Here is a 22,652-nt window from a genome sequence, read left to right as displayed (position 1 = left end):
GTATTTCTCCTTACCAAGCCCAAAGGTGTTATGAGACCCATCCCTTTGCTGCTGAGGTAGATGAATATGGCATTTTCACTGCAAAAATTGCAAATAGCTATTAAAAAGGGTGTCTTCTCCTTGAGTGTGCCACTTGGGATTTTTTAGCTCCTGATATTAGAAGTATCCACAAGAGTAATTAATGTCTGTGGGAACTGTAGGGGTTCTCACGTATGAATAGCTACCAACCAGTTTCTCAATTTAAGCATTTAGAAACAAATAAGTTAAAGAAAATCCAGTGGTTACTTCATACTTCATGAATGTGCTGAGTCTTGTGCTGTTCGGTATCATTACATTAGGTTTGTCCCTGGCTTGATTTCACTTCCTGCATAAAATGACAGCAAGGATGTATTTGGACCTGCCCTATGTACTTTATTACAATAGGTAATGCGTGTTCCAACAAATAACATTGTGTGTCTATTGGACTTCATTACTTTGTTTACGCCTTTGAAAGAAATTACTAAATATTTTTTAATTATTATAATTACAGCCTGAAAAGTTCTTTGTCTGTTCCATGCCATGCCATATATTATCTTGAGGTGAAGGGTAGAGGGGTGCAGAAGGGGAACTCATTAAGAATCTGATTAAAATTCCTTGTTGACACACCTGCAAAGAAATATATCCAATGAAAGCCCACAAACTTTAAAGCAATGGGAACCCTGACATGAATTTCAGTAGAGCTGGGATTTTACCCTGTTTGCTGGGCTCAGTTCTTCACCTGGGTTTTTGGGAAGGAGTGGAATCAGGAAACAGCAAGGGCACCAGCACCGTTACAGGCTGCAGTACTGGTAGAAATGGGAAAAAGCTTAAATCAGCTTAGAGATCTGGATACTTAATCATGCAAACCCATTTGTTAATGCTGAAGTTATAGGAGTAACATGACTCCTGCATACATAATGAGACCACAAGTGATCTGATCTGGTTGTCCCAAAGAAATGCCAAAAAACATTTTATGCCAGAATTTCACGTGTTCTCTCTAAATACTTCAACTTATAGGAAGATGATTTTGTCACATTCAGAAAAATTTTCTTTAAAACTGTTGCTGGCACTGTTTTTCACATTCCTCTTTCTGCAAATACTTGAGCTGTTATGTTAATACCAGGGATTTGCTGGTGTGACTCCATTTACAAGAGGGAAATAACTAGTTAACATGAGAATAATTTCAAAATCACCTGCAATAGATTTTCCGCACATAAGAGCATCTTGATTTTAAGGTCAGAATCCTCTAAGTCAGGAAGTAAATGCTATTACCAAATTAAAGAGTTGTGAGAATCTCTCATTTCCTGATGGACCAGGCAGTCACTTTCTAGCTGTGGAGCGGCTGGAGCCTTCATCTGTCACTGTTCCAAGCCTGAACAGCATTGTTCACTCTGTTCCTGAGGTCAGGGCAATTTGCAGGGGAGGAAGAAGGAAATATTTTCCGGAAGGATTTGTTTATTTATTTATTTATTTATTTATTTATTTATTTATCTATCTATTCTGCAAAACCTCAGAGGCCTGGAATGCCAGTAGGCTGCCCAACAGAGAGTCATCGACCAAAATCACAGCAGGGGCCATCAAAATTGGATTGTATATGACTTTGAGTGAAATACGAACTTACAGAGAGCAGCTCAACTTAGAATCCCAGGTAGTATTGCCCTGAAAGTGCTTCATGTGGCTTCTAGTCTGGAAGCCATGGGTGCTGCAGAGAGCATACAGACAGCTGAGTTCCTGCCTGCCTCTTGGCTGCCTGCAGGACGAGACCCCAAAACAGGATACCTCTTCCAGAGCACAGCCTAAAGATTGCTCTCAGAAGCTCAGCTTCTGAGGGTTAATGCATGCCACCTTTTTTTTCCCCAGAAGCTGCACTGAAAAGAAAATATATGTGGTGCATGAGAACATCGGAGCTGATTTTGTCTGGTACTGGATGCCTCAGTTGGCTTCCTTGGCTGTGGGAGGGGGAAGGTGTGCACAGGCAGTATGGTGCTGCTGAGCAGTGAGCACAGGCACTGGGAGCTCCTGGCATAGTCAGGAATTCCCACTCACTGCATGGCCAACTGCCATGGCAAACTTCCCTGAAATTGTATCCCCTGGAAGCCTAGGTGCCATGAGGCACAGGGAGGTCATCCAGCCTGTGTTTCTGAAAAATCTGCTGAAACTACATCCACCACTGTGACAGTGGTGTCACTGTATTGGCTTACAGATGTAAGTCAGGTAAGGCTTGAAGGCAGAATTAATATTTTTAGTTACAGCAACTCTAAATGTAGAAAAACTAGACAGCCTTCAGGCACACGAGCCATTCTCCTTGTCTCCACTTCCATGAATTTATGTGGTCTACATGGATCATCTATTTCAGTGCTAAATACTCCTCTCAAGAAAATTTCTGGCTACCCCTGCCAGTGGGACACAAGAGTGTCATTTTCTCCTTTCTGTGTCTCATATGAGAGTGAAATGGTATTTTCTCTGCTTTTATCCCTTGCTAAAGACTTGTTTTTAACATAGTCATGAGTTCTAAATAACTTACAGCCCAAGCAGTGGAACTTGGTTCCCAAAAGTTTTGCAAACCATGAGCATTCCTGGCTAAGAATGCTTGTCAAGCCTTTTTTAATGAACCTGCCTGAAGTATCTATTTCTCTGGGTTTTGAAGAGCTCAGAAATAGTTTGCTTGTTGCTTTCCCTAACTTCAGCAGCAAGTGCATTTATCATTACTTGATGGAACACTTGAGCAGTTAATGTCTTGGACTGACATTTTATGGAGGTACATTCCTTGCTTTTAGGGAGAGTAACAATTCAGACAAATATTTGTTCTTAAGATTGTGATTGCTTTTTGCAGTAGAATGATACTTTTTCTCTTATCACCATTTCTGATTACAGAAAATGAAATAAATAAACCTCTGTAAGATATTTTTTTTTTTTAACAATTGCTGTCCAACCTGTCTGTAGACAACTGTACACTATGCTTCCATCAAGTCTGTAGCTTGAGTTTCTTGGATATTGAATGTAACTGATTCTTTAAAAAAATATTTAACAGGATATTTCCAAGTTCCCAGACAAAGATTATACACTGCTGGGAGAAGGTGGAATCATTCTGAGTGGAGGTCAACGAGCACGAATCTCACTGGCAAGGTGAGTATCTTGCTCTTCAAGTAGTGAACTTTTTCATGTATATGGAATATATTATGACTAAGCATTTAAATACACGTGGACTATGTCCTGCTAAATAAATATCCTCCTGGTATATCAGGAACTTGATTTTACTATCAGAAATCTGAGTTCTGCTATGCAATTTTGTTTATGATATGCCTACATATTAATTTACTGCATTTTAAAAGTTAGATGTCAGACAAATGCTATGGCTTAGCATAAGATGAATCTTTCCTTTCCTGATGCAAGATGTCTTTGAGAATTCAGACCTTTAAGTGTAGCTTTTTATGTACTGAAGGAACCCATAGAAAGATACAAATAAATATTCCAGGATCTTTTCCCTGATATGACATTTCTTCGAAGTGATTGATATAGTGATCAATGACATACATCCTGTCTTCAGGTAAATGGAAGGGAAAAAACCAAAAAAAAGCAAAAAGCAGCCATGTTCCAAAATATTTTGCACTAACACTTTGGGCTTCTCCCTGTCATAAGGAAAAGAAAAAATAGTAAGCAGTGACTACTCAATACATATGAATAACTGCCTTTTTTGTTTGACCTTCCAATGTTAGTAAGTAATTCTGAAGGTCTACAGAACAATAGCATAGGTGTTTGTCCTATAAATTAACTATGTGTTTCAGCAGAATCACTTAGCTATTGTCAGAAATCCAGTGATGACAACTCTTATGTGCAAATGGCCCCATTTATTTCTGTGCCAAGTGCAAATTGTGTTGATTCCCATGCCCAGAAACACTGCGTAGAAGTAAAATCACATTATAGTGATCCATGCTGGCTTCCAATGAAAGATGTGCTCATCTGTGTGAGGACAAAAGATGGGATCATTAAAACAGAGAATCTTTCAGTGTGGGTTTGTGAGACTGAAGAGGCATATGGATGGTTCTGGTTTGTGCAGTAAGAGGAAAGAGAAGCGGAGATCAGGCAAAACTTTTAAAGCATGTAGCCCCAAAACTACAAAATCTACTTAGATCTTCATTTAAAATGCTACATTTACACGGACTGTTTCCTAGATGCTGTGGATAATCCTGTCTGTCATTTTTTGCATGGTCGAAGCTTGTTTCCTCAAGGGTCTCAGAACTTATGTATTTATTGTTGGCTGTAGAATAGTACTTTAAAACAATTGCATGTCATAAAGACAGTGACTATCTTAGATTTTTTTTGGGCTCCAGTCCAAGCTCATTGTGATCCAAGGTGTGTGGGTATTGAGGTGTGGGTTGCTGATGAAGCTCTGAAAAGTTAGGTGTAAATTTACCGTCACAGCTCTGGGTTGTACCTAGGTAAGAAACTGGTGATAAACTGGATGTTATATTCTTGGACTGGCTGCATAAACTTATCTGGTGTAGTTTGTGCAAGGTCAAGTGAAATGAGAATCCCTGACGGAAGTGATATCAACCACCATCATGAGAAGCAAGTGGAGGTTGCATGAGTGAGTCTTTCTTCCCGAGCACTGTCATTGCCTGCAGCTGCAACTGGGGGAAAGCAAGGACCAAGAGAAAAACACAGTGCATGTCCTGGACTGGAGTCATCTTGCTAGCCTGGTACCCCGAAGACAGTAGCTTTGTAGCTACTAAATGTAACACACAAATTACAGCAATAAAACCGTGCAAACTTCCTGCTGATAAAAGCACCCAGAACAGTGGGAATTTTTGTTGTTGCGCAGCTACTACATCATAGTGTATGGTCAGTGAAATCCATCATGTTAGAGGATTTTTCAATAAAGTTGCTAGTTTTATTGACATAATGAGCTAATATTGAGGGCTTTTTCTCTTGGTGGTTAAATATTTTCACAATGATTAACATACTTTAAAAAATACAGAATTGCAGCTGTCTGGATTTCTTTACTAATTATACTCTGATTGATACTGTGTAATGATTTTCATTCTCACAGAGGAAGGCAGGGGGTCTTTCTGAACTTCTATTCAATTTTTTTTTTTTTTTTAATGACCTTCTTTGCCAGAGCTTTAGGTCTCAGTGAGCCGTGTCAAGGTACATACAGCTTAAAGTCCTTTTTAATGTCTTCAACTCAAAATATTGTACAGTCCCATTGCAAATAATGTTTGCAAGACCATGCCTCATTAATACACTTGTTTTTGCTCACCATCTTTTTTAAGTACCTTTGGAATTAAGTGCTGAGAACAAAGTCTTTTCACATGTTTATTTACATACATGCAATATTCCCTCAGGCATCAGTAGGTGTTACAGTAGACATTAAATTCCCATTGAAATGGTCATTGTTTATTGATGCAGACTGTGAGATTCAGGCTTTAAACAGATCTTTTTTAAACAGGGTTACCTGTGTAAAAGACAGCTTTGTTTCATGGCGCAGAAATTAATGGAAAACTGAGTTAGTTTGTCATGTGGTCTGCAGCAAGAAAAGGCTTTATTGAAAGATGTCTTATAAGCACATTTCATGTTAAACTCCTTTCATGTTAAACTGATGCTATAGAAAGTCTATCAATTAAAAGATTTGAGGCATTCTTCTTAAATTATACTCATTTAAATTTAGAAGAGATGCAAAAGTTAATGCCATTTCCATTTTTTCTGTTCAGGGCGGTGTACAAAGATGCTGATTTGTATCTTCTGGATTCTCCTTTTGGACACTTAGACATTTTTACAGAAAAAGAGATATTTGAAAGGTATTGTGTGTTTTGATAGATTGTATTTAAGAATCTCACCAAGCAGCACAAAGTAAAATGAAGGGTTTTTAACAGCAGTACAAAAGTACTGAAGTGATCAAAATTATACCTGTTGGGATGTTCATTTGTAGAGTTTCTCATTGTATTATGTTGTAGTATTTTGAGTATTTTGTGTTAGTGGTAGGAGAATGCACTGTGTGGCAAACGAGCCTGGGCCAGGTGTGAGCATTACTGCTCCCTCTTCCATCTGAACATATTGAGCCTGCTGCAATCTCATACTCCCAATGTGTGTGGCTTTACATCTGATATCTTTGTATCTGAAAGGCTTTCACTTTAAAACAATTACCTGCTTTGCAAGTATAATTTTTTACAAAAAGCTGTATTTTGACCCATTTTTCTCATCACTGAATGTTGAATCACCTGAAACTGCTGGCTGCAGATTGGCAGCAGGTTGACCCAAGTCAGAGACTTTTTGCTTATCCTTTTGATGAAAAGAGTAAGGACATGCACTGCTATCCATGAGCTTTTCAGCCACTGTAATTTTTAAGTTTTGAAATTGGAGTAATACTCTTAAGTCTCAGATCAGCAGATCTGAGTAACCCTAAGCTGAAAAGAAATACTTCATGATGAACTATGCTTTTAGGATTGACCTGAAAATGATTAAATTTTAGCCCTTTATTGGTTCCTGAGATAAAGTACTCACCCTTTACACATCTCAGCTTTACCACCTCCTTTGTAATTTTAGGTGGCACTCAAGACTGCTCATATTGGGAGCAGGGCAGGTAAAAGCAAATTGAAAGTGAAACAGATAAAATCATCATTTAATCACAGGTACAAAAAAGTCTAAATGTTCACACTTCCATCTTTTACAGCTGTGTGTGCAAGTTGATGGCGAATAAAACTAGGATCTTGGTTACTTCAAAATTGGAACACTTAAAGATTGCTGACAAAATATTAATCTTACATGAAGGGAGCTGCTATTTCTATGGAACGTTTTCTGAACTTCACGGTCAACGGCCAGACTTCAGCTCAGAGCTGATGGGATTTGATTCTTTTGATCAGTTCAGTGCAGAGAGAAGAAATTCCATCCTTACTGAGACTCTCCGACGATTTTCCATTGAAGGAGAAGGCATGGGACCACGCAATGAAATAAAGAAGCAATCTTTCAAACAAAAATCAGATTTTAATGACAAAAGGAAGAATTCTGTAATTATTAACCCCCTTAATGCAAATAGGAAGTTCTCAGTAGTGCAGAAGAACGGGATGCAGGTCAATGGGGTAGACGATGGCCACAATGACCCAGCAGAGAGGAGGCTCTCGCTGGTGCCTGACATAGAACAGGGGGACGTGGCTCTGCTGCGGACTGGCATGCTCAAGGCTGACCATCTGCTGCAAGGGCGGAGGAGGCAGTCGGTGCTGAACCTGATGACGAGCACCTCTGTGAACTACGGACCAAACTTTTCCAAAAAGGGAAGTACAGCATTTCGGAAAATGTCTGTGGTGCCTCAGACAAACCTGTCTTCTGAGATAGATATCTACACCAGGCGTGTGTCTCGAGACAGTGTCTTGGACATAACTGATGAAATCAATGAAGAGGATTTGAAGGTGTGTGTTGATCTGAATTCATCTTGGGTTTGGTCATGGTGATGGTTTAGTGCAGTATACTCCTCATCCATTTTTCTGCTTGACTATTTCTTCTTAATGCAGCATTTCTCTGTGGAATATGCTTTTTGAATACCTGTGAAAATTTTTAAACTCAAGTATGTTGAAATCCTCAAAAATTTATTTTGCCTTACTTTTTTTCATTTTTGAGTGCTATCTGTGGGGAATTTCAATACAGAATTTACATCTCCTGCACTTTACCCTTCAGATTATTTATGATAAAATAAAATTTGGAACAATAACTTGGAAAAACATTGTTTTAAAGCATTTATGTAAAATTCACCTTTGAAACATCAACACTCATGGGAAAAATAAAATGCATTTGATGTACTAGCACAGTTTTTACAACTGGAATTCGATCAAATTTGATAAATTTGCCAGACTGCTTAGTTCTTGTGTCCTGATGCAGATAATGATTGGAGGAGTAAGCTTGATTTTACTCTGGTTTTATGGATGTGCAGAGAAAACCAGAAGGTTAAGTTTTATACAACAAACTGGACCAAAATTTTTTTTTTTCTAATAGTTTCTATTGATCATGATGGAATACTTGCATTTTCAAAACTGATAGCTGATTTTCTCAGGATAGGAAAATTTTCAGGGGGAGTTTCCTGGGAGGAAACAGATGTCCAAGGAAAATTTAAATTCATAATTTGCTGAAGGACTACCCTTATTTTCTTTTGAGCTGAACAGAAAAAAACCAAAAAACCAGCTCAAAGTGCTTACAAATTTACTCTAAAATCACAATAATAATTCTCCATTGAAAGAATACAGCTTAATAGTTTATTGATTAATAGTTTTTGATTCTGGTAGTGCTGGACAAATCTCAGTTTCTCTCATTGTTGTTTGAAAATTTCAAATAATATCTTGATTGCATTTTTGTAGCAAAGATGACTCACCCAGTCAGTACCTTCCTCTCTAGCCATTATCAGCTAATTTAATGCTTCAGCTCAAATATTTGCCGTGAGTTAGCAGAAAAAAATGATAGCATTCTTGTGTCATAAATTTTCATACAGAGATATATTAGCATTCTTACTATTATTTTACTGATTTTTTGGCAGGAGTGCTTCAGTGATGATGCTGAAAGCATGGGTACTGTTACAACATGGAATACCTATTTCAGATACGTTACTATCCACAAAAACTTGATTTTTGTTCTGATTTTGTGTGTGACTGTCTTCTTGGTTGAGGTAAGAAAATCTGTGCTTGGTGTCATGATGCAACAAGTGATGCTTGTTAAGGGTCATCTCTGTGAAAATGGATAAAGCATCAAGACATTTTTATGTATCACTTATTGGCAACAGCTGTGAAATGAAATTGCAGTGACTTTTCTACTGCTTAGAAGAGCATTTCTTCACCAAAGCTGGTGGCTAGTGCACAGCAGCAAAAGATCCATCTTCTCAAATTATCGAGATTATTTGCTGCTATGTGGTACCATAAATAAGAATTATTGCCCTATTGCCCTATTGCAAGTCTCTTGTTCATGGGTGAATAATCTTCCATTTTTCATTAAAAAAAATCTTTGCAGAGCCCTAGGGAATTAACAGCAATAATTGCCATAATATTTCTTGATGAGCACATACACAAGTTCTGGAAAATTGCTTTGAAAAATGAGTGACTAGCTTTGTTCCTAGTGAAAGAAGAGTGGTGAGTAAGGGAGAGTGCTGAGTGCCTGTGGTGGCTGGTAAAGATGGAAGGGGTGTTCCTGCAGCATGCAAACAAGATTTTTTCCAAGGACAGTGTAAAACACCAGAACAAGTACTGAAGAGCATCTAGCTGTTTGTGGACATTTGACTCTTTTTCATATTTCAGAAGTTGTCTTGTCTCTCAATTTAGGAAGAATTATTAGTGTATAGCACCTCTTAATGTTCTCTTCTATAGTAAATATCCTAAATCAAGTATTTTTCAAAGGGAAGGAACGTATTTCATAGTGAGAAATCAATGAGACTATATGTGTTTGTCAGCTTATAAAATATGGTGCCAATTTCTCTTGGCATTTTACAACATGAACTGAATGAAGAGAAGAATCCATTAGGAATATAGGGCTAATATCTGGCTGATTTTAGCAATTCTGCAGTGAGATTCAAACTTCTGATATTATCACAGCTGGAGAAAGATGTGGCTGATAGTATTCTGAATTGACACTAATGTTATATTGTAGTTGATTTAAGTTAGTTCTCTTGGACCAGGAATAAATCCTGGAGGTTAGATCTCATTTTAAATCCTAAATTTTTAAACCAACTCCAGAAGCAAGACAGCATTTAGATGCGTAGCTCTTCTTATCATGTAAGTTTTATTTTCATGATAGTGGAAAATGGCTATGTAAACAACAGCAAAGCTGAATGTGAGTTTTAGAGGCAAAGGAAATTTTAATGTTAAGGTATATTAGTTTATTTCTGTATATTCAGCATATATTTCTAATGCTGATTACACATTTTTGCTTTTATTTTAGACTAAACCTATTTTAAACAGTTCAAGAGTCCCATCTTCTAACTGAAAAAACCAATCTTATGCCAAAGAAAGTTTCCATAGAATTTAAACTTTCCAGTGTGACTATTGTTGAAGTAAAAGCCTATTGGCAAATGAATGGGCTGGAAAATATCCAGCCACAGCCCAGTCTTGAGCAAACCTCTGTGTGTCAGCTGAAACACCGTGCCAAGTGTTTATGTGTCCTGTGCTAACAGTTTGTACCCTTCCAACCCGAGACAATGAAAAGAGGCTATTGATAAATATCCAAGTAAACTGAGTGGTGTTTTCACACCCTTCAGATCTGAGTGGGACTACTGGGGAAATTCTAGAGATGCTATTTTAGATTTTGAATGGATTGTTCTGTATTGCAGGATCCAAGGTGAGTCCACGTAGGTCACTATAAATAGGACATCAACTGTACATATTTCCTAGGTCTGAGAGGCGTATGCTGTGTAGCTCACTTAGGCAGCTCAAAACTGTGTCTCATGGATGTAATATCCAGAAACTAGGGCTGCTTAACTGCAAGAAGAGCAGTTTTGGAAGGAAACACAGAGAAAAGCTTTGTGAAACTATTCTGTGACAATATTACCTACCATTCCTCTTCATGGCTGAAAAAATTCCTCTGTTGTGAGGAGTCAAGATGACAACATAATTCTGTTGGGAGATGTAAAAATATTATTGTGAAAGAAACCTGATTCTTACAAATACTTAAGTTCAGGATCATCATGGTCAGCCTTGAGCTACTGTAAGACCTGCAAAAGTTAGTTGCTCTCAAAAGGAAGACTTCAGTTATGTGTTGGGGCACTACCACAATATGTTTCTGTACCAGTGACATAAAAATATATGGGAAGAAAATGTAAAAACTGTTTCAACCCTTAGAAAAATGATCATAGTCAGGAACAGAGCAAACTAAAATGTGATAGACCAGAGGAAGATCTCCAGTATCTTGGTGGACAGACAAGAATATATTACAGACTAAATTCTTGTTGAATGCTGAATCATCTCACAATAAAAGGTCTTTAATTCTACATTTTAAAAATATTATAATAGATTATGTGGAAAAATATGTAAAACTAAACAGCAAAGCATTATCAGTCAAATATACCAAACATAGATATCAGCTAGCAAGAAGAACAATGCAAAAGTAATAATATTAAATGTTTGAAATTCATATTTGAATAGATGCCTTTGAAGATACCGAGAGAATAACTCTTCTATGGTCATTAAAACAATTAATCTTTAAAACTTAAAATTTGTTAAGGCATACAGTTATCCGTAGGAAGGCATTAGCAAGCCTTTGTTAATAGTATGGTTAAAAACAATACAAGAATATTTAGGCACTTGAGAGTTGGATTGTAGTACAAGTCTAAATGTAGCTTTCCTGGTGGGATGCACTAAATTGTTTCCGTGGAGAGAGAAGCAGATATTACAAGGTTTTTGCTTCAAGTAAGTTTGACTTCTACCCATTTGTTATGCTCCTTCTAAAAACAGGTGTAACGTCAATGAAAAAAAGATAGAAAAATTACATAAAGTGAAAAGACAAAATCTGACTCTGTTTTCTTTGGTCATAGGTAGCTGCTTCTCTTTGTGGGGTATGGTTTCTTCAAAAGTAAGTAGTGGTGATAACTTATTGAGAAACTGGGATATCCCTTATATTATTTTTTCTGTAAATAATGAATAAATTCTGCCAGAATTCTATGTGCAAAGTCACTATCTTTTGGTCAACAAAGTGGTTCATAGATGGATGATCTAAATTCTTGTGTAGGTGGTAGCTGGTACTTCTGTAAGTTCTAACAGTTGAATGGTTTATGCCTTGTTATTGAGTACACAACAGCGTATGCAAGATTTTCCAGCTGGGTCAGCTCACTCTAGGGATGCTTGGACCTGATTATCTTCAACATCTCGTGATTCAAAGGTGCTGGGGAAGACACGCTTGAGAACATTTTAAGGGAGCAGTTTCTGTAGGACTCCATCTGTAAAATTTCCTCTGCTCATCTATGAAGAATTCCCAGAAGTTTCAGGGTCAGCAGTTGAAGGTTAAGATGTACTGAGCAGTAGAAAAGCCAGTGGCTTTTCCTGGGTTAATGCTTTTAATCCCTGTTTCTGTCCTGCAGCAATGAGTCTGTGTGTTTGAGTATAGAAGCATATGGTGGTGTTGGTCTGACTGGAGGTAGAGTAATTTATGTTGATTTCCAACTACATGAAGTCACTAACGGCTTTGATTTTTAAAGGGTTTTTATTTTTATAAAGAATTTACTTCCATAGGAATTCAGTTTTTTCAAGACTTAAACTGATTTTTCTGTTTAAAAGAAGTGGGTGTATTTTCCTGGATTAGGTAAAGGTTGTCAGTGATTAAAAGGCAGTAGATTTGCAAGAGATTACCAGAGCAATTAATTATTTATATTTCATACATACATGACAATATTTTAAAAATTACTGGAAATATCTATATCTATGCATTAGTATAGGTTTAAAACAAATGGACACTATAGTATAGTTCGGTTTTGTTTAGTAAATAAAAGAGGAAAAGCACACAATTTCCAGTAATGCATTTATTTTTAATTTCCATCACACAGGACAGCTTTGAAGGCAAATTCAACACAGTCAGAAAACAACACCTCTGACAAACCTCCTGTGATTGTCACTGACACTAGCAGCTACTACATCATTTACATCTATGTGGGCGTGGCAGATACCCTGCTTGCCATGGGAATCTTCAGAGGTTTGCCCCTTGTGCATACACTTATAACAGTGTCTAAAACTCTTCATCAAAAGATGGTGCATGCAGTTCTTCATGCACCTATGTCAACCTTCAACTCTTGGAAAGCAGGTAACTGAGACGGGAGATGATTGACTCATATATGCATTTAATTTCAATTAAATGGTTTTCATTCTGTTAAAGGACAGTGTTGCCTTCCATTTACATTTTTAGTCAAGTGGAATATTAGAAGCTTGCCACATAAGGTAATTTGTGAATGTTTTAATGAAACTTGATTGCACTTAAGTGTGACATATTTCAGTTGTCAATTCTGATTCTGAAATATCACTCTGTAAGAAAGAAAATCGGAAAAAATAAACTGTCAACTGTTCCAGGCAATAAAAGTAGAATAACTTCCAAAGAATAGACTTTGTCAAAAACTGCAATAGAAAAGATATTGTCAGCTATGTCATGAGTGACAAGGAATCAGATATGGATGATAAATAGTGCCTTTTTTAATGAATAGTCCTACTAAAATAGCCTAAAACATCAGTTAATGTGAATGATGGCATGCACATTCAAATTTGGGAGTTGATATAAAGCTCATTATATAACTGATGCAACAAGTTCCATCTCCTATTGTACATGAAATTCCTATCTCCTATACTTCTTACTGGTAAGTACTAGATTACAGGAGACACTGCTAAATGATGATACAATGATGAGTTTCTCCTTCATTTTCCCTTATATTCTTAACTTTGTTGTTACATGATTTTTAAAACAGTAATTATTCTCAGAAATTAAGAAACAGATTACAAACCCATGCAAATGCTGACGTGGAAATTACCTGTGTATCAGCAGGGCCTGCTGAATAAGGGGTACTGACCTTATGCTCTGTGCTTCTCATTCGGCCCCTTTTAGTTGTTTCTGTTTTTAAATTATATTTTCCTGGCTTTTTTTTTTTTTTTTTTTTCCCCAAGAGCTGAAACAGAAATCCTCCAGGGGGACAGAAACTGTAGCTCCACTAAACTGTAATGGAATTACTTGTATTTGAAAAAATCTTGTACTTAATATTTTGTATTCAGAAAAACTTGTACCTTTTTAAAAAGTAATTAAAAAAATGTGGGATTTGGGGGGTATTAAAATGTTTGATTTTTTTTTTTTCTTAATCCATAGGTGGTATGCTTAACAGATTCTCAAAAGATACAGCAGTATTGGATGACTTACTTCCACTTACAGTATTTGACTTCATTCAGGTTTGTAGAATAAAAGTTGTAACTTTTGCTGTTTCATGGCAATGTGATATTTCAGCTGTACATCTTGCAAAGAAAAAAGGTTTTTTTCAATCTATGTATCTAGGTAGCTGTTTATCCTGTAGGTCAGCTTTATTGCTTCATTTTTGACTACTTGCCTCTATGTGTTTTTACCTCCATTGTTTATGCAAAGTGCTCTTACTACCCAGGGTCAAAAATATTTTTGCCCTGCAGACCCTTACAGGACATGTGTCCCTGCTGCTGCCAGATTCAACTGTAAATCATAAAAGGCATTCCTTTGTTTCTTCAGGTTATCATGGCTCAAGTTTACTGGGTTTTTTTAATGCTATTCTTTGATTTCATTCAGTCACTTTCATAACTTCCTCTCCTTAAGCTTTCCTCTTCCCAGTTTGCTAGCATCACCTTTAGTTTACTTTTCTTCTGTTGCATATATTCTTGACTTTACTGTTCCTTTATCTTCTATGGAAATTACCAGCTTTTCCTTAGATAAAACTGGTTTCAAGAACATTTTAAAAATAGAAGCAAATCTTCCCTGCTGCTCCTGTTCTTGTCTCCACTATTAAGGTGATATAGGCCCAACTTAACCAGCCCAAACACTCCACTGTACAGGTTGCCTATCTCCATGTGTGAGTTTGCCTGCTTTACGGTCCCTTCCAACATGTTAATCTGATAAAGACAGAATTTCTTTCCCTGTATCCTTGTGAGTAATTGATAACTTTGACTCATGACTTCAGAGAGGCCAGTGCAGCTTGACATGAAGAGGTTCAAGTACATTACAGATTTACTTCATGTCCTGCTGATGTTATGAGGACTTGCTGAATGAGTAAACATGGACATTGGGACTCTAAATCAACAGTATAACCTTCAGTGTGAACAGGAGTTGCTATTGTCTTTTCTGATAGGACCATTTTGTTTCAGATATTTTGGATCTACCAGGGGATTTTATTCCAGAAGCATGTTAATAAGTCTGTCTCTACATTTCAAACTTTCTACAAGAAACTGACTTGTTTTTCATGTTTTCAAGAATAAGGAAAATCCCAGTATTTGGTTTTTTCTATTCTGATGCCTTTCAGAGGTTTAGCTATACCCTATTGTCCCATAGATTCACCTCTCTCCTCAGCCTCAACTGCAGAGGCTTCTAGACATGCATGATAAGCTGCCCTGTCTTTCCAGCTTCTTCTGCTGAAGATTATTGAACCTACCCACCATTTTGAATAACTTTAACAATCATTCCTTCACAATCAATTTCTTCTGGTCCTCCATAGATTCAGACCTCATGGACTCTGCTAATGAACAAAGTCAGATTCCTCTGAAAGATACAGAGAAATTATATATAGGATTTTTCCTTCTGATGAATGTTGAAGAGTCACAGAATGTGGAAGGATTTGCGGACCCAGGACCTGGAACCCCTCCAGCCCCTCTGTTCAAAGCAGATTCAGCTAGAGGAGGTTGCTCAAGGCCAAGCTGGGTTTTGGATATCTCCAAGTTCTCTGAGTAATGTGTCCCAGTGTTTGCCCCTCCCCATGCTAAAAGTGCTTTTTCTTATGTTTAAATGGAATTTTGTGCACTTCAGCTTGTGCCCATTGCCTCTTCCCAGTATGTACCACTGAAAAGAATGTGGCTCAAGCACATATGGTCCACAAGAAATACCTACTAGACAGAATATATTTGAATTATATAAATAATAACAAACTGCATATACAGAAACATTTATAATTTGTATAATAAATACCAGTAGATAGTGATCCAAAATTATGAGATCCCCCAAACCTTCTCTTAAGGCTAAACCGGTTCTATCAACCAGTCCTCATTTCTTGGAGATCCTTCATATGAGATGCTGCTGGCACATAGTGCTTGTCCCTAAAATTTAATATAGTCTAACTCAAAAGTTCACTGTGAACTCGCTGAACATTTATGCCTGTGACCATGACTGGTTTCCCCTAAATGATAAACTCCTGTTGGTTAATCAAACCAGCTATTGCAGTCACTGCCACCCTGTACGCTTCCTGGGTTGCTTTGTCAACTACCACCTGCATTTTCCAAACTGTGAAACAGTGGAACATGTCTCGTCATCTGGCCTCTGTCCAAGGGCAGAACGCTGAGCATCTGGGGCATCAGCTGGGCTGCATGAGCCCTCTGCTGCCCTTCCTCAACTATATGCCATTACAGTTGGCTTGTGGTTTAGATTTTTGTTTCTGCCTTTTTAGAGAAAATATCATCTTCTGTCTGACTTTAAGCTTACTTTGGAGTTTATGAGATAACACAGATTTTCATATTCGACTTTTTAGTGAAATAACTGTGGGACCAGCAGTTAAAACAATATGGCATCATGATGACCTTTACAAAATTTAAGTAAATGACAGAAATGGGAATTATAACACTCACTAAGTGACTGTAATCTCAAGTAATGTGAGAACTGTATAACTCGGTTCAATATCACTTGAATAGCTCATTTGCTTTTTAACAATTAGAGAGACATACAAGTGTTACTAATTTCTGCAGTTTGAAGTAATGAGTAAACACAAATCCATTCTTGCATTGCTGCAGACCAGTGCTAAACAGCCTGCACAAAGTATAACCCACACATATCACCATTCCTTTAAGAGAAATGAGGAAAACTGTGAAAGAGCTCATAGGATCATAACATTGTTTGGGCTGGAAGGGACATTAAAGATCATCTAGTTCCACCCCCCCCTGCACAGAAAAGGACACTTTCCATGAGATCAGGTTTCTCAGAGCACCTTTCAACCAGGCCTTGAACACTTCCAGGAGTGGAGCATCCACAAGTTCTCTGGGCAACCTGTTCCAATGCCTCACCATCCTCCTAGAAAATAATTTCTTCCTAATATCTAATCTAAACCTGCTGTAATTCAGTTCAAAGCCATTTCTCCTTTAGCTAGTTCAGCTGTAATTTTTTTTTTCTTTTTTTTCATGTAATGTGATGGTACTATTGGATTGCTTTGATTTCTGATTAAAAAAAAAAAAAAAAAAAAAAAAAAAAAAAAAGTAGTAGGAAACTTAGAACGTGCTCACCTGTTCATAAAAGACCTCTAACTTGGAATGCTGGGAATTTAAATCTTTTCTTGAGTTTATGTGGTTGCAGTAGCAAAAGCACCCACTGCAGGTTTCTTCCTAATGCAAAATTAGTTTTGCTTTTCATCTGTTTGTTTGCTGACTGGTCAGTTGCAGTGATGTTTCAATGCAATGTTCATCATTTTGTCCAAATTGTCCATTTGCAGATGGTTTATGCTGGTAAGTTTGCAGCATGAAATAGTTGTTTAATGTTTGAAGTAACCCCCTGATACAAAGCAGAACTTTGTTATTCTATGTGCACTAGTATACTTTATTTTCTTTAGATTTAGACATGAGACAAAACCAGTCTATCTGCTTAAGTGTCTTCTAGAATAAAGATCAAGACCAGATTTAGCTAAATCTGTCTGGAGCTACTGAGGATGAGGTCTTAAAATGGTAGTAGTCTCTAGTAGGTTAAAACAGATTAAATCTGAAACAATTTTGTTCCTTTTGTCATATGACACCTTTAAACACATTTTTGTTTCTCCTGAAACTAATTTGTCATGACACCATTTCTTGTACAATTTATTTCTTCTCTTCTGACCAGGACAAGCAGGAGTGCTAGTTTCATGTATGAGTTACAGTGAGCAAGCACAACTTCCCACTTTTTCTGATCCTCAGCAAGACTGCTTTGCCCAGAACCTGCAGGAGACTGTCACTCAGCTCCTGACAGTCTCACACCCCTAGTCCAGACAAAACAGGGACAGCACTGCTGGTTTGGTAGGTGTCTGCAGATATTTCAAGCCATTCTTACAATTATAAGTGAAGCGTGAGTGCCTAGCTGCTATTATTTTTGTGTGGCTTCATATTTTCATAGAAGCCTGAAATACTGATTGTACTGCAGAAAACACTTCTCCCATCTATTAGAAAATCTGGCAGCTTATTGCAACAGGTTATGGATCTGGTCCAGGTTATTCATTATCTTTTCATGGAGGTTTGCTCTCAGCTGCAAATCTTCTTAGGTTAGCACTTTGTATTAGCTGAAACAATACATAGTTGCCATAGGAAGGAGGTTCATCACCAATCTCTAGTCTATAAAATGACAAGTTTACTATATCAATAGTATTTTTCTTTCATTCTACAGTTAATACTGATTGTGATTGGCGCTATAACAGTAGTCTCAATATTAGAACCCTACATCTTCCTGGCATCAGTGCCTGTGATAGCAGCCTTTATTCTGTTAAGGGCATACTTCCTCCACACTTCTCAGCAGCTGAAACAACTGGAATCTGAAGGTAGGAGCAGCAAAACTGGTAGACTTTTAAATCCACAATAAATTAATTGAGAAGTGATTTACCCTTTCTCCTCTTTTTTGTCTCTTTTCTTGTGAGATGACATTGTCTTTGGGAGCAGAACACATATCTCCTTAAAGCCAGGGCTGTTACTGATCCAGCCAATACTGAGTGCTCTGCTGCCAAAGGTCAATAAAAAAGGCCTTTTAAAAGATGGGCTTCATCACCACTGCAGCTGAAAACAAATTAAGTCCTGACAAACAGTTTTCTTGAGAGTATAACTTGCAAAATTGTGGTCAGACTTGGTATGTACCCTTTGAGTTTTTATTTAGTAAGAAAAATTTTTGATGGATGTATCTTGATCACAAAGAGCTCTTATTTCTGAATAAGTTATTTGATTCCTTCCTCTCTCACCATTAAGAGACTAAAATATTCCAAATAAATTTGAAACCCTCATTTGGAAGTGTGAATTTGCAGACCATACACTGTTGCTTGGCTTTGCAGCCAACTGGCAGATCCTCAGCAAATCAGTCCTAAATCTTAAACAGTGGTGATCTTCTTCCTTTTTACTTAGTTCTGGAATTCCTCAGATCTAAATTTAAATTTCTTTGATGTTCACAGGGATCCAGCACTGGCTCACCCCTTTTTATGTGATGCAAGATCTGCCTAAAATTACTATGCAACTGCTGTTGAATCCAATGCATTAGAGTACTCTGCCTATGCTAAGAAAGCTTCATGTAATGGAGTTACCAAAATTGCAGGAATTAATTTTGGCTAGGGAGGAGCAGCCTTTCTCCTGTGGCAACCTACAGAAGGCCAGGAGCTTCCCCAAGTAGATATGAGACAAATAGTTATGTGCTAACTATGAAGAATTATTGTGATCCCTTCCTGTCAATACACTGAATGAATTCCAACCCATTCTTGCAGAAATTGTTGCATATCCTTCGTTGGGATTACTTCAGTCCTGTAGTTTGACTACACACTGGCAGAAGTTACACTGCTGTGAGGTGGAGCATGGGGGGTGTGTGCATTATATCAAAGGCATTTGCTCATGCATGTTATGTTGTCCTAATTTAAACACTTTACAGCTCGGAGTCCAATTTTCACCCATCTTGTTACAAGCTTAAAAGGGCTGTGGACACTGAGAGCTTTTGGGCGGCAGCCGTATTTTGAGACCTTATTTCACAAAGCTCTGAACCTACACACGGCAAACTGGTTCCTCTACCTGTCAACACTGCGCTGGTTCCAGATGAGGATAGAAATTATTTTTGTCATCTTTTTTGTTGCTGTGGCATTTATCTCCATCCTAACTACAGGTATGGTTACTTTACCCAAAAAATGAAATGGAAGTCTGCTGCTTCTTTTTAACAGCTCAACTTTAGAAAATTCTGAGAGAAACAAACTTCTGTGGAATTTAGCATACATTGGAGTAATTGATTTAAGTATGTCATAACAGAAAGCACAATTTAATTAAAATAGAAATAACACCATTATTACCTTCAGTCTGATATTGTAGAGGACTCATTAAAGAGATTAATTTGAAAATAATAACTGAAGGTAAAAAACTTTCATTTTCTTGATAGTAATTGCTGCAAAATTATCTCATGAGTTTGAAGCCACATTACTGTTCCGAGAAGCTTGGATGTTGATCGCACCTGTATAGCTCAAAGATTTTTAGTAAATAAAAGTTAATGTTCCTCTCACTTGCAAATGGCTAAGACATGAAAAGTTTTAATAATCTTTTAAAGCATACACCATTAGGAGAAATTTTCATCCAGTTCTGTAATTCCCAACCCACTGACCTATTTCTCTAGGTGAAGTTTTGCAAATTCTATTCAAAATCCCCTGAAAAATGGCTCACCACTCCTAGTAAACACAGTGCACGGATGAGAATCACACTATATCTTGTATTTGAAGTGGTGCCCATGACTTGCCAGGTGTAGCCAGCTTCAAACAAGCAAAAATTAGGAGTATGATGTCCCAAAAATATTAATAATTCATTATTAATTGAATAATTAAAAATTCAGCTAAAGATTACTTTAAATACAGTTTTTTATTCACAATGCTTTTGCTACGTTTGGACATGGTTCTACCTCTCTGAGTTTACACTGGACTTCGTGTGCAGGATCTGTACACAGTTTCAGTACTATGGTCACTGATGAACAAGTTTGATGATTTTATGCAGGAGGTTTTAAAATCTAACAATATTCAAATTTCCTTCAGCTGTACTTCAGTGTTGAAAAGGAGTTATATAAGAGCTATAAGGAGTTATATTGTATAGTTTATGAAATGCTATCCTCTGTTTCTTGTAGAAGGAGCTCTAGCTCTCCTTACAAAAAGAGACACCACACAAATATAGGCACTTACAGTACTTTTGTTACTAAGGAGACTTCTAGTTCCCCTGCCATTCATAGGAAATCATGTTCCCTGTTGTCCTTCTCATTTCTCACTCTGTGTCCTGTGTCAGCTTTCACAAGGAATATTTTGCTTTTATTGCTTACTTTTATATTAAGTTACATCATGAGATGCCTATAAGAAAAACAGGAGGAGATTTATTGAGGAAAACTATATAAGGAATGGAGAAATCATAGAAAGGCATTGGCTTAAATTCTCAATTCCATTTAACATGTGTGAGGTTTAAAAAACAGTGAAGTAGATTAAATGCTTATATTGTATTGTATGAAGTTATAAAGGAAAATCCCTGGGAAATCCCATCCTTGTTATAGCCAACAATTAAAGCTAAAAGATTTACATCTGCATCTTTTTGAAACACTAAGGGGAATATCCTCTATTTGTCAAAGAAATGAAAATGTAAGCCATTTTGAATTTTAAAGTGGTTAGCTGTGTGTGGTGTTTTAGTCAGATAAGACTAATTTCATGGATTCATGTGTGTTGGAAAAAGGAAAGAGAAATCAAGATTGCAGAGACCTGACTCTGTTTACAGGTTAAGTACAGGTTAAGATTTAAGTTTTTCTTCTACCAAGCAAGATTAGGGTTTCTGGTGAATTCAGTGCCAAAGCCGGGTGTTTAACTGTAATTTAACTCTTAGTCCTTTTTATGATTAACATATCCATGTTTTCTCCATAAAATAAAAGAGGAGAGAGTATGAATATGCATTTTAAGATATACATGCTAATTTTCTGTTTTCTAATGGCTTTTCATTTGCATAGAAATTGAATGTGTTTTTCTCTCCACAGGTGATGGACCAGGTACAGCTGGAATTATTCTTACTTTAGCTATGAACATCATGGGAACCTTGCAATGGGCAGTAAACTCCAGCATAGATGTTGATAGTTTGGTAAGCAAAAAATGCATGATGCTGTGCTTTCTTTTGAGAAACTGCCTTTTTTTGTTGATTATGGTTGTGCAGTGAATTATCTTCAGAGTTGAATATTATGCAGATGTGTCAGAAAAGTTTCCCTCATACCTTTGATAGCAAACTATTGGCTCTGGGATGGCACAAACTGAGTTTTTCCATATTAGAAGTTTTTCTGGCCTGGAATAGGCAACAGCAAATACTTGCTGTATTTAGGGATTCAGATTGTAGATGTAGCAGTGATGGGAAAACTTTGAAAAGGCTTGGGATTGTTATGATTCTATTTCCTGAATTTATATATATATATATATATATATATAAAATATACCTCCCTTTGTCTACTTAACAGCTGTGGATAGCAGATCACAATGTATGTTTTTTGAGTTCCTTTCACCTATTATCGATAGTGATTTTAAAATATGTCCTTGACTTCCCTGGCAGTCTTTTTCTTGTTTTATATATTGGAAAACAAAAATTTTTACAGCAGATTTCAGAGTCCCTTAAATCCTGATTGAAATTAATTGTCATATTAAAAATATATAATCGGGGAAGATGGTGTCAGTGAAGCAATATTTGCATATCTAATATTAATTCTTTTTAAAATAAATTATTCAACTACGTTCATCCCAAGGGAAATCATTAAGAGCCTCAGAACAAGGAATTAACCACTTACAGTATCTAATCTCTTGTTTGCCCATTTGACTGCTGACAGTCAGGAAAGCTGATGGCCATTCAGCAGTGTTTCCTATCCACCAAACATTTTATGGTAGCTCCTTCTTTGCTTTGTTATGAACAGCCTGTCTTGAAGGGCAAGCACTTTGTGAAAGGGCCTCATTGCTGTAACTGCAAGAGCTGCTGAACAGTAGTTACATGAGTAAAAATGTAGAAAAATGTGACATTGGTAAATCACAGAATTTTTAGGGTTGGGAGCGACCTCTGAAGATCCTCTTGTCCAACTCCCCTGACAAGGCAGGGCCGCCTAGAGCAGGTGACATGTGAACTGGCTACAGGTGGGTTTTGGATGTCTCAAGAGAGACTCCAGGACTTCCCTGGGCAGCCTGTTCCAGTGCTCTGTCCTCCTCAATATGAAAAAGTTCTTCCTTACATTAAGGTGAC

The 22,652-nt window shown here is 37.2% G+C and overlaps 1 protein-coding gene across 1 annotated transcript in view; it reads left to right on the top strand.

Moving 5' to 3' along the window:
• CFTR (CF transmembrane conductance regulator) overlaps positions 1-22,652 on the top strand; it is an 89,460-nt gene that overhangs the window by 41,793 nt on the left and 25,015 nt on the right. Inside the window, exons 12-21 of the mRNA XM_040062137.2 lie at positions 3,050-3,144; positions 5,730-5,816; positions 6,689-7,421; positions 8,537-8,665; positions 11,516-11,553; positions 12,521-12,774; positions 13,819-13,898; positions 18,073-18,223; positions 19,309-19,536; positions 21,418-21,518. Coding sequence (XP_039918071.1) covers positions 3,050-3,144; positions 5,730-5,816; positions 6,689-7,421; positions 8,537-8,665; positions 11,516-11,553; positions 12,521-12,774; positions 13,819-13,898; positions 18,073-18,223; positions 19,309-19,536; positions 21,418-21,518 — 1,896 coding nt within the window. The remainder of the gene's footprint in view (positions 1-3,049; positions 3,145-5,729; positions 5,817-6,688; positions 7,422-8,536; positions 8,666-11,515; positions 11,554-12,520; positions 12,775-13,818; positions 13,899-18,072; positions 18,224-19,308; positions 19,537-21,417; positions 21,519-22,652) is intronic.

Source organism: Hirundo rustica, chromosome 4, assembly GCF_015227805.2.
Source record: "Hirundo rustica isolate bHirRus1 chromosome 4, bHirRus1.pri.v3, whole genome shotgun sequence".
NCBI classification, from domain to species: Eukaryota; Metazoa; Chordata; class Aves; order Passeriformes; family Hirundinidae; genus Hirundo; species Hirundo rustica.
Note: the sequence above shows the minus strand (reverse complement) of the source record. Positions and strands in the feature narration are given on the sequence as shown.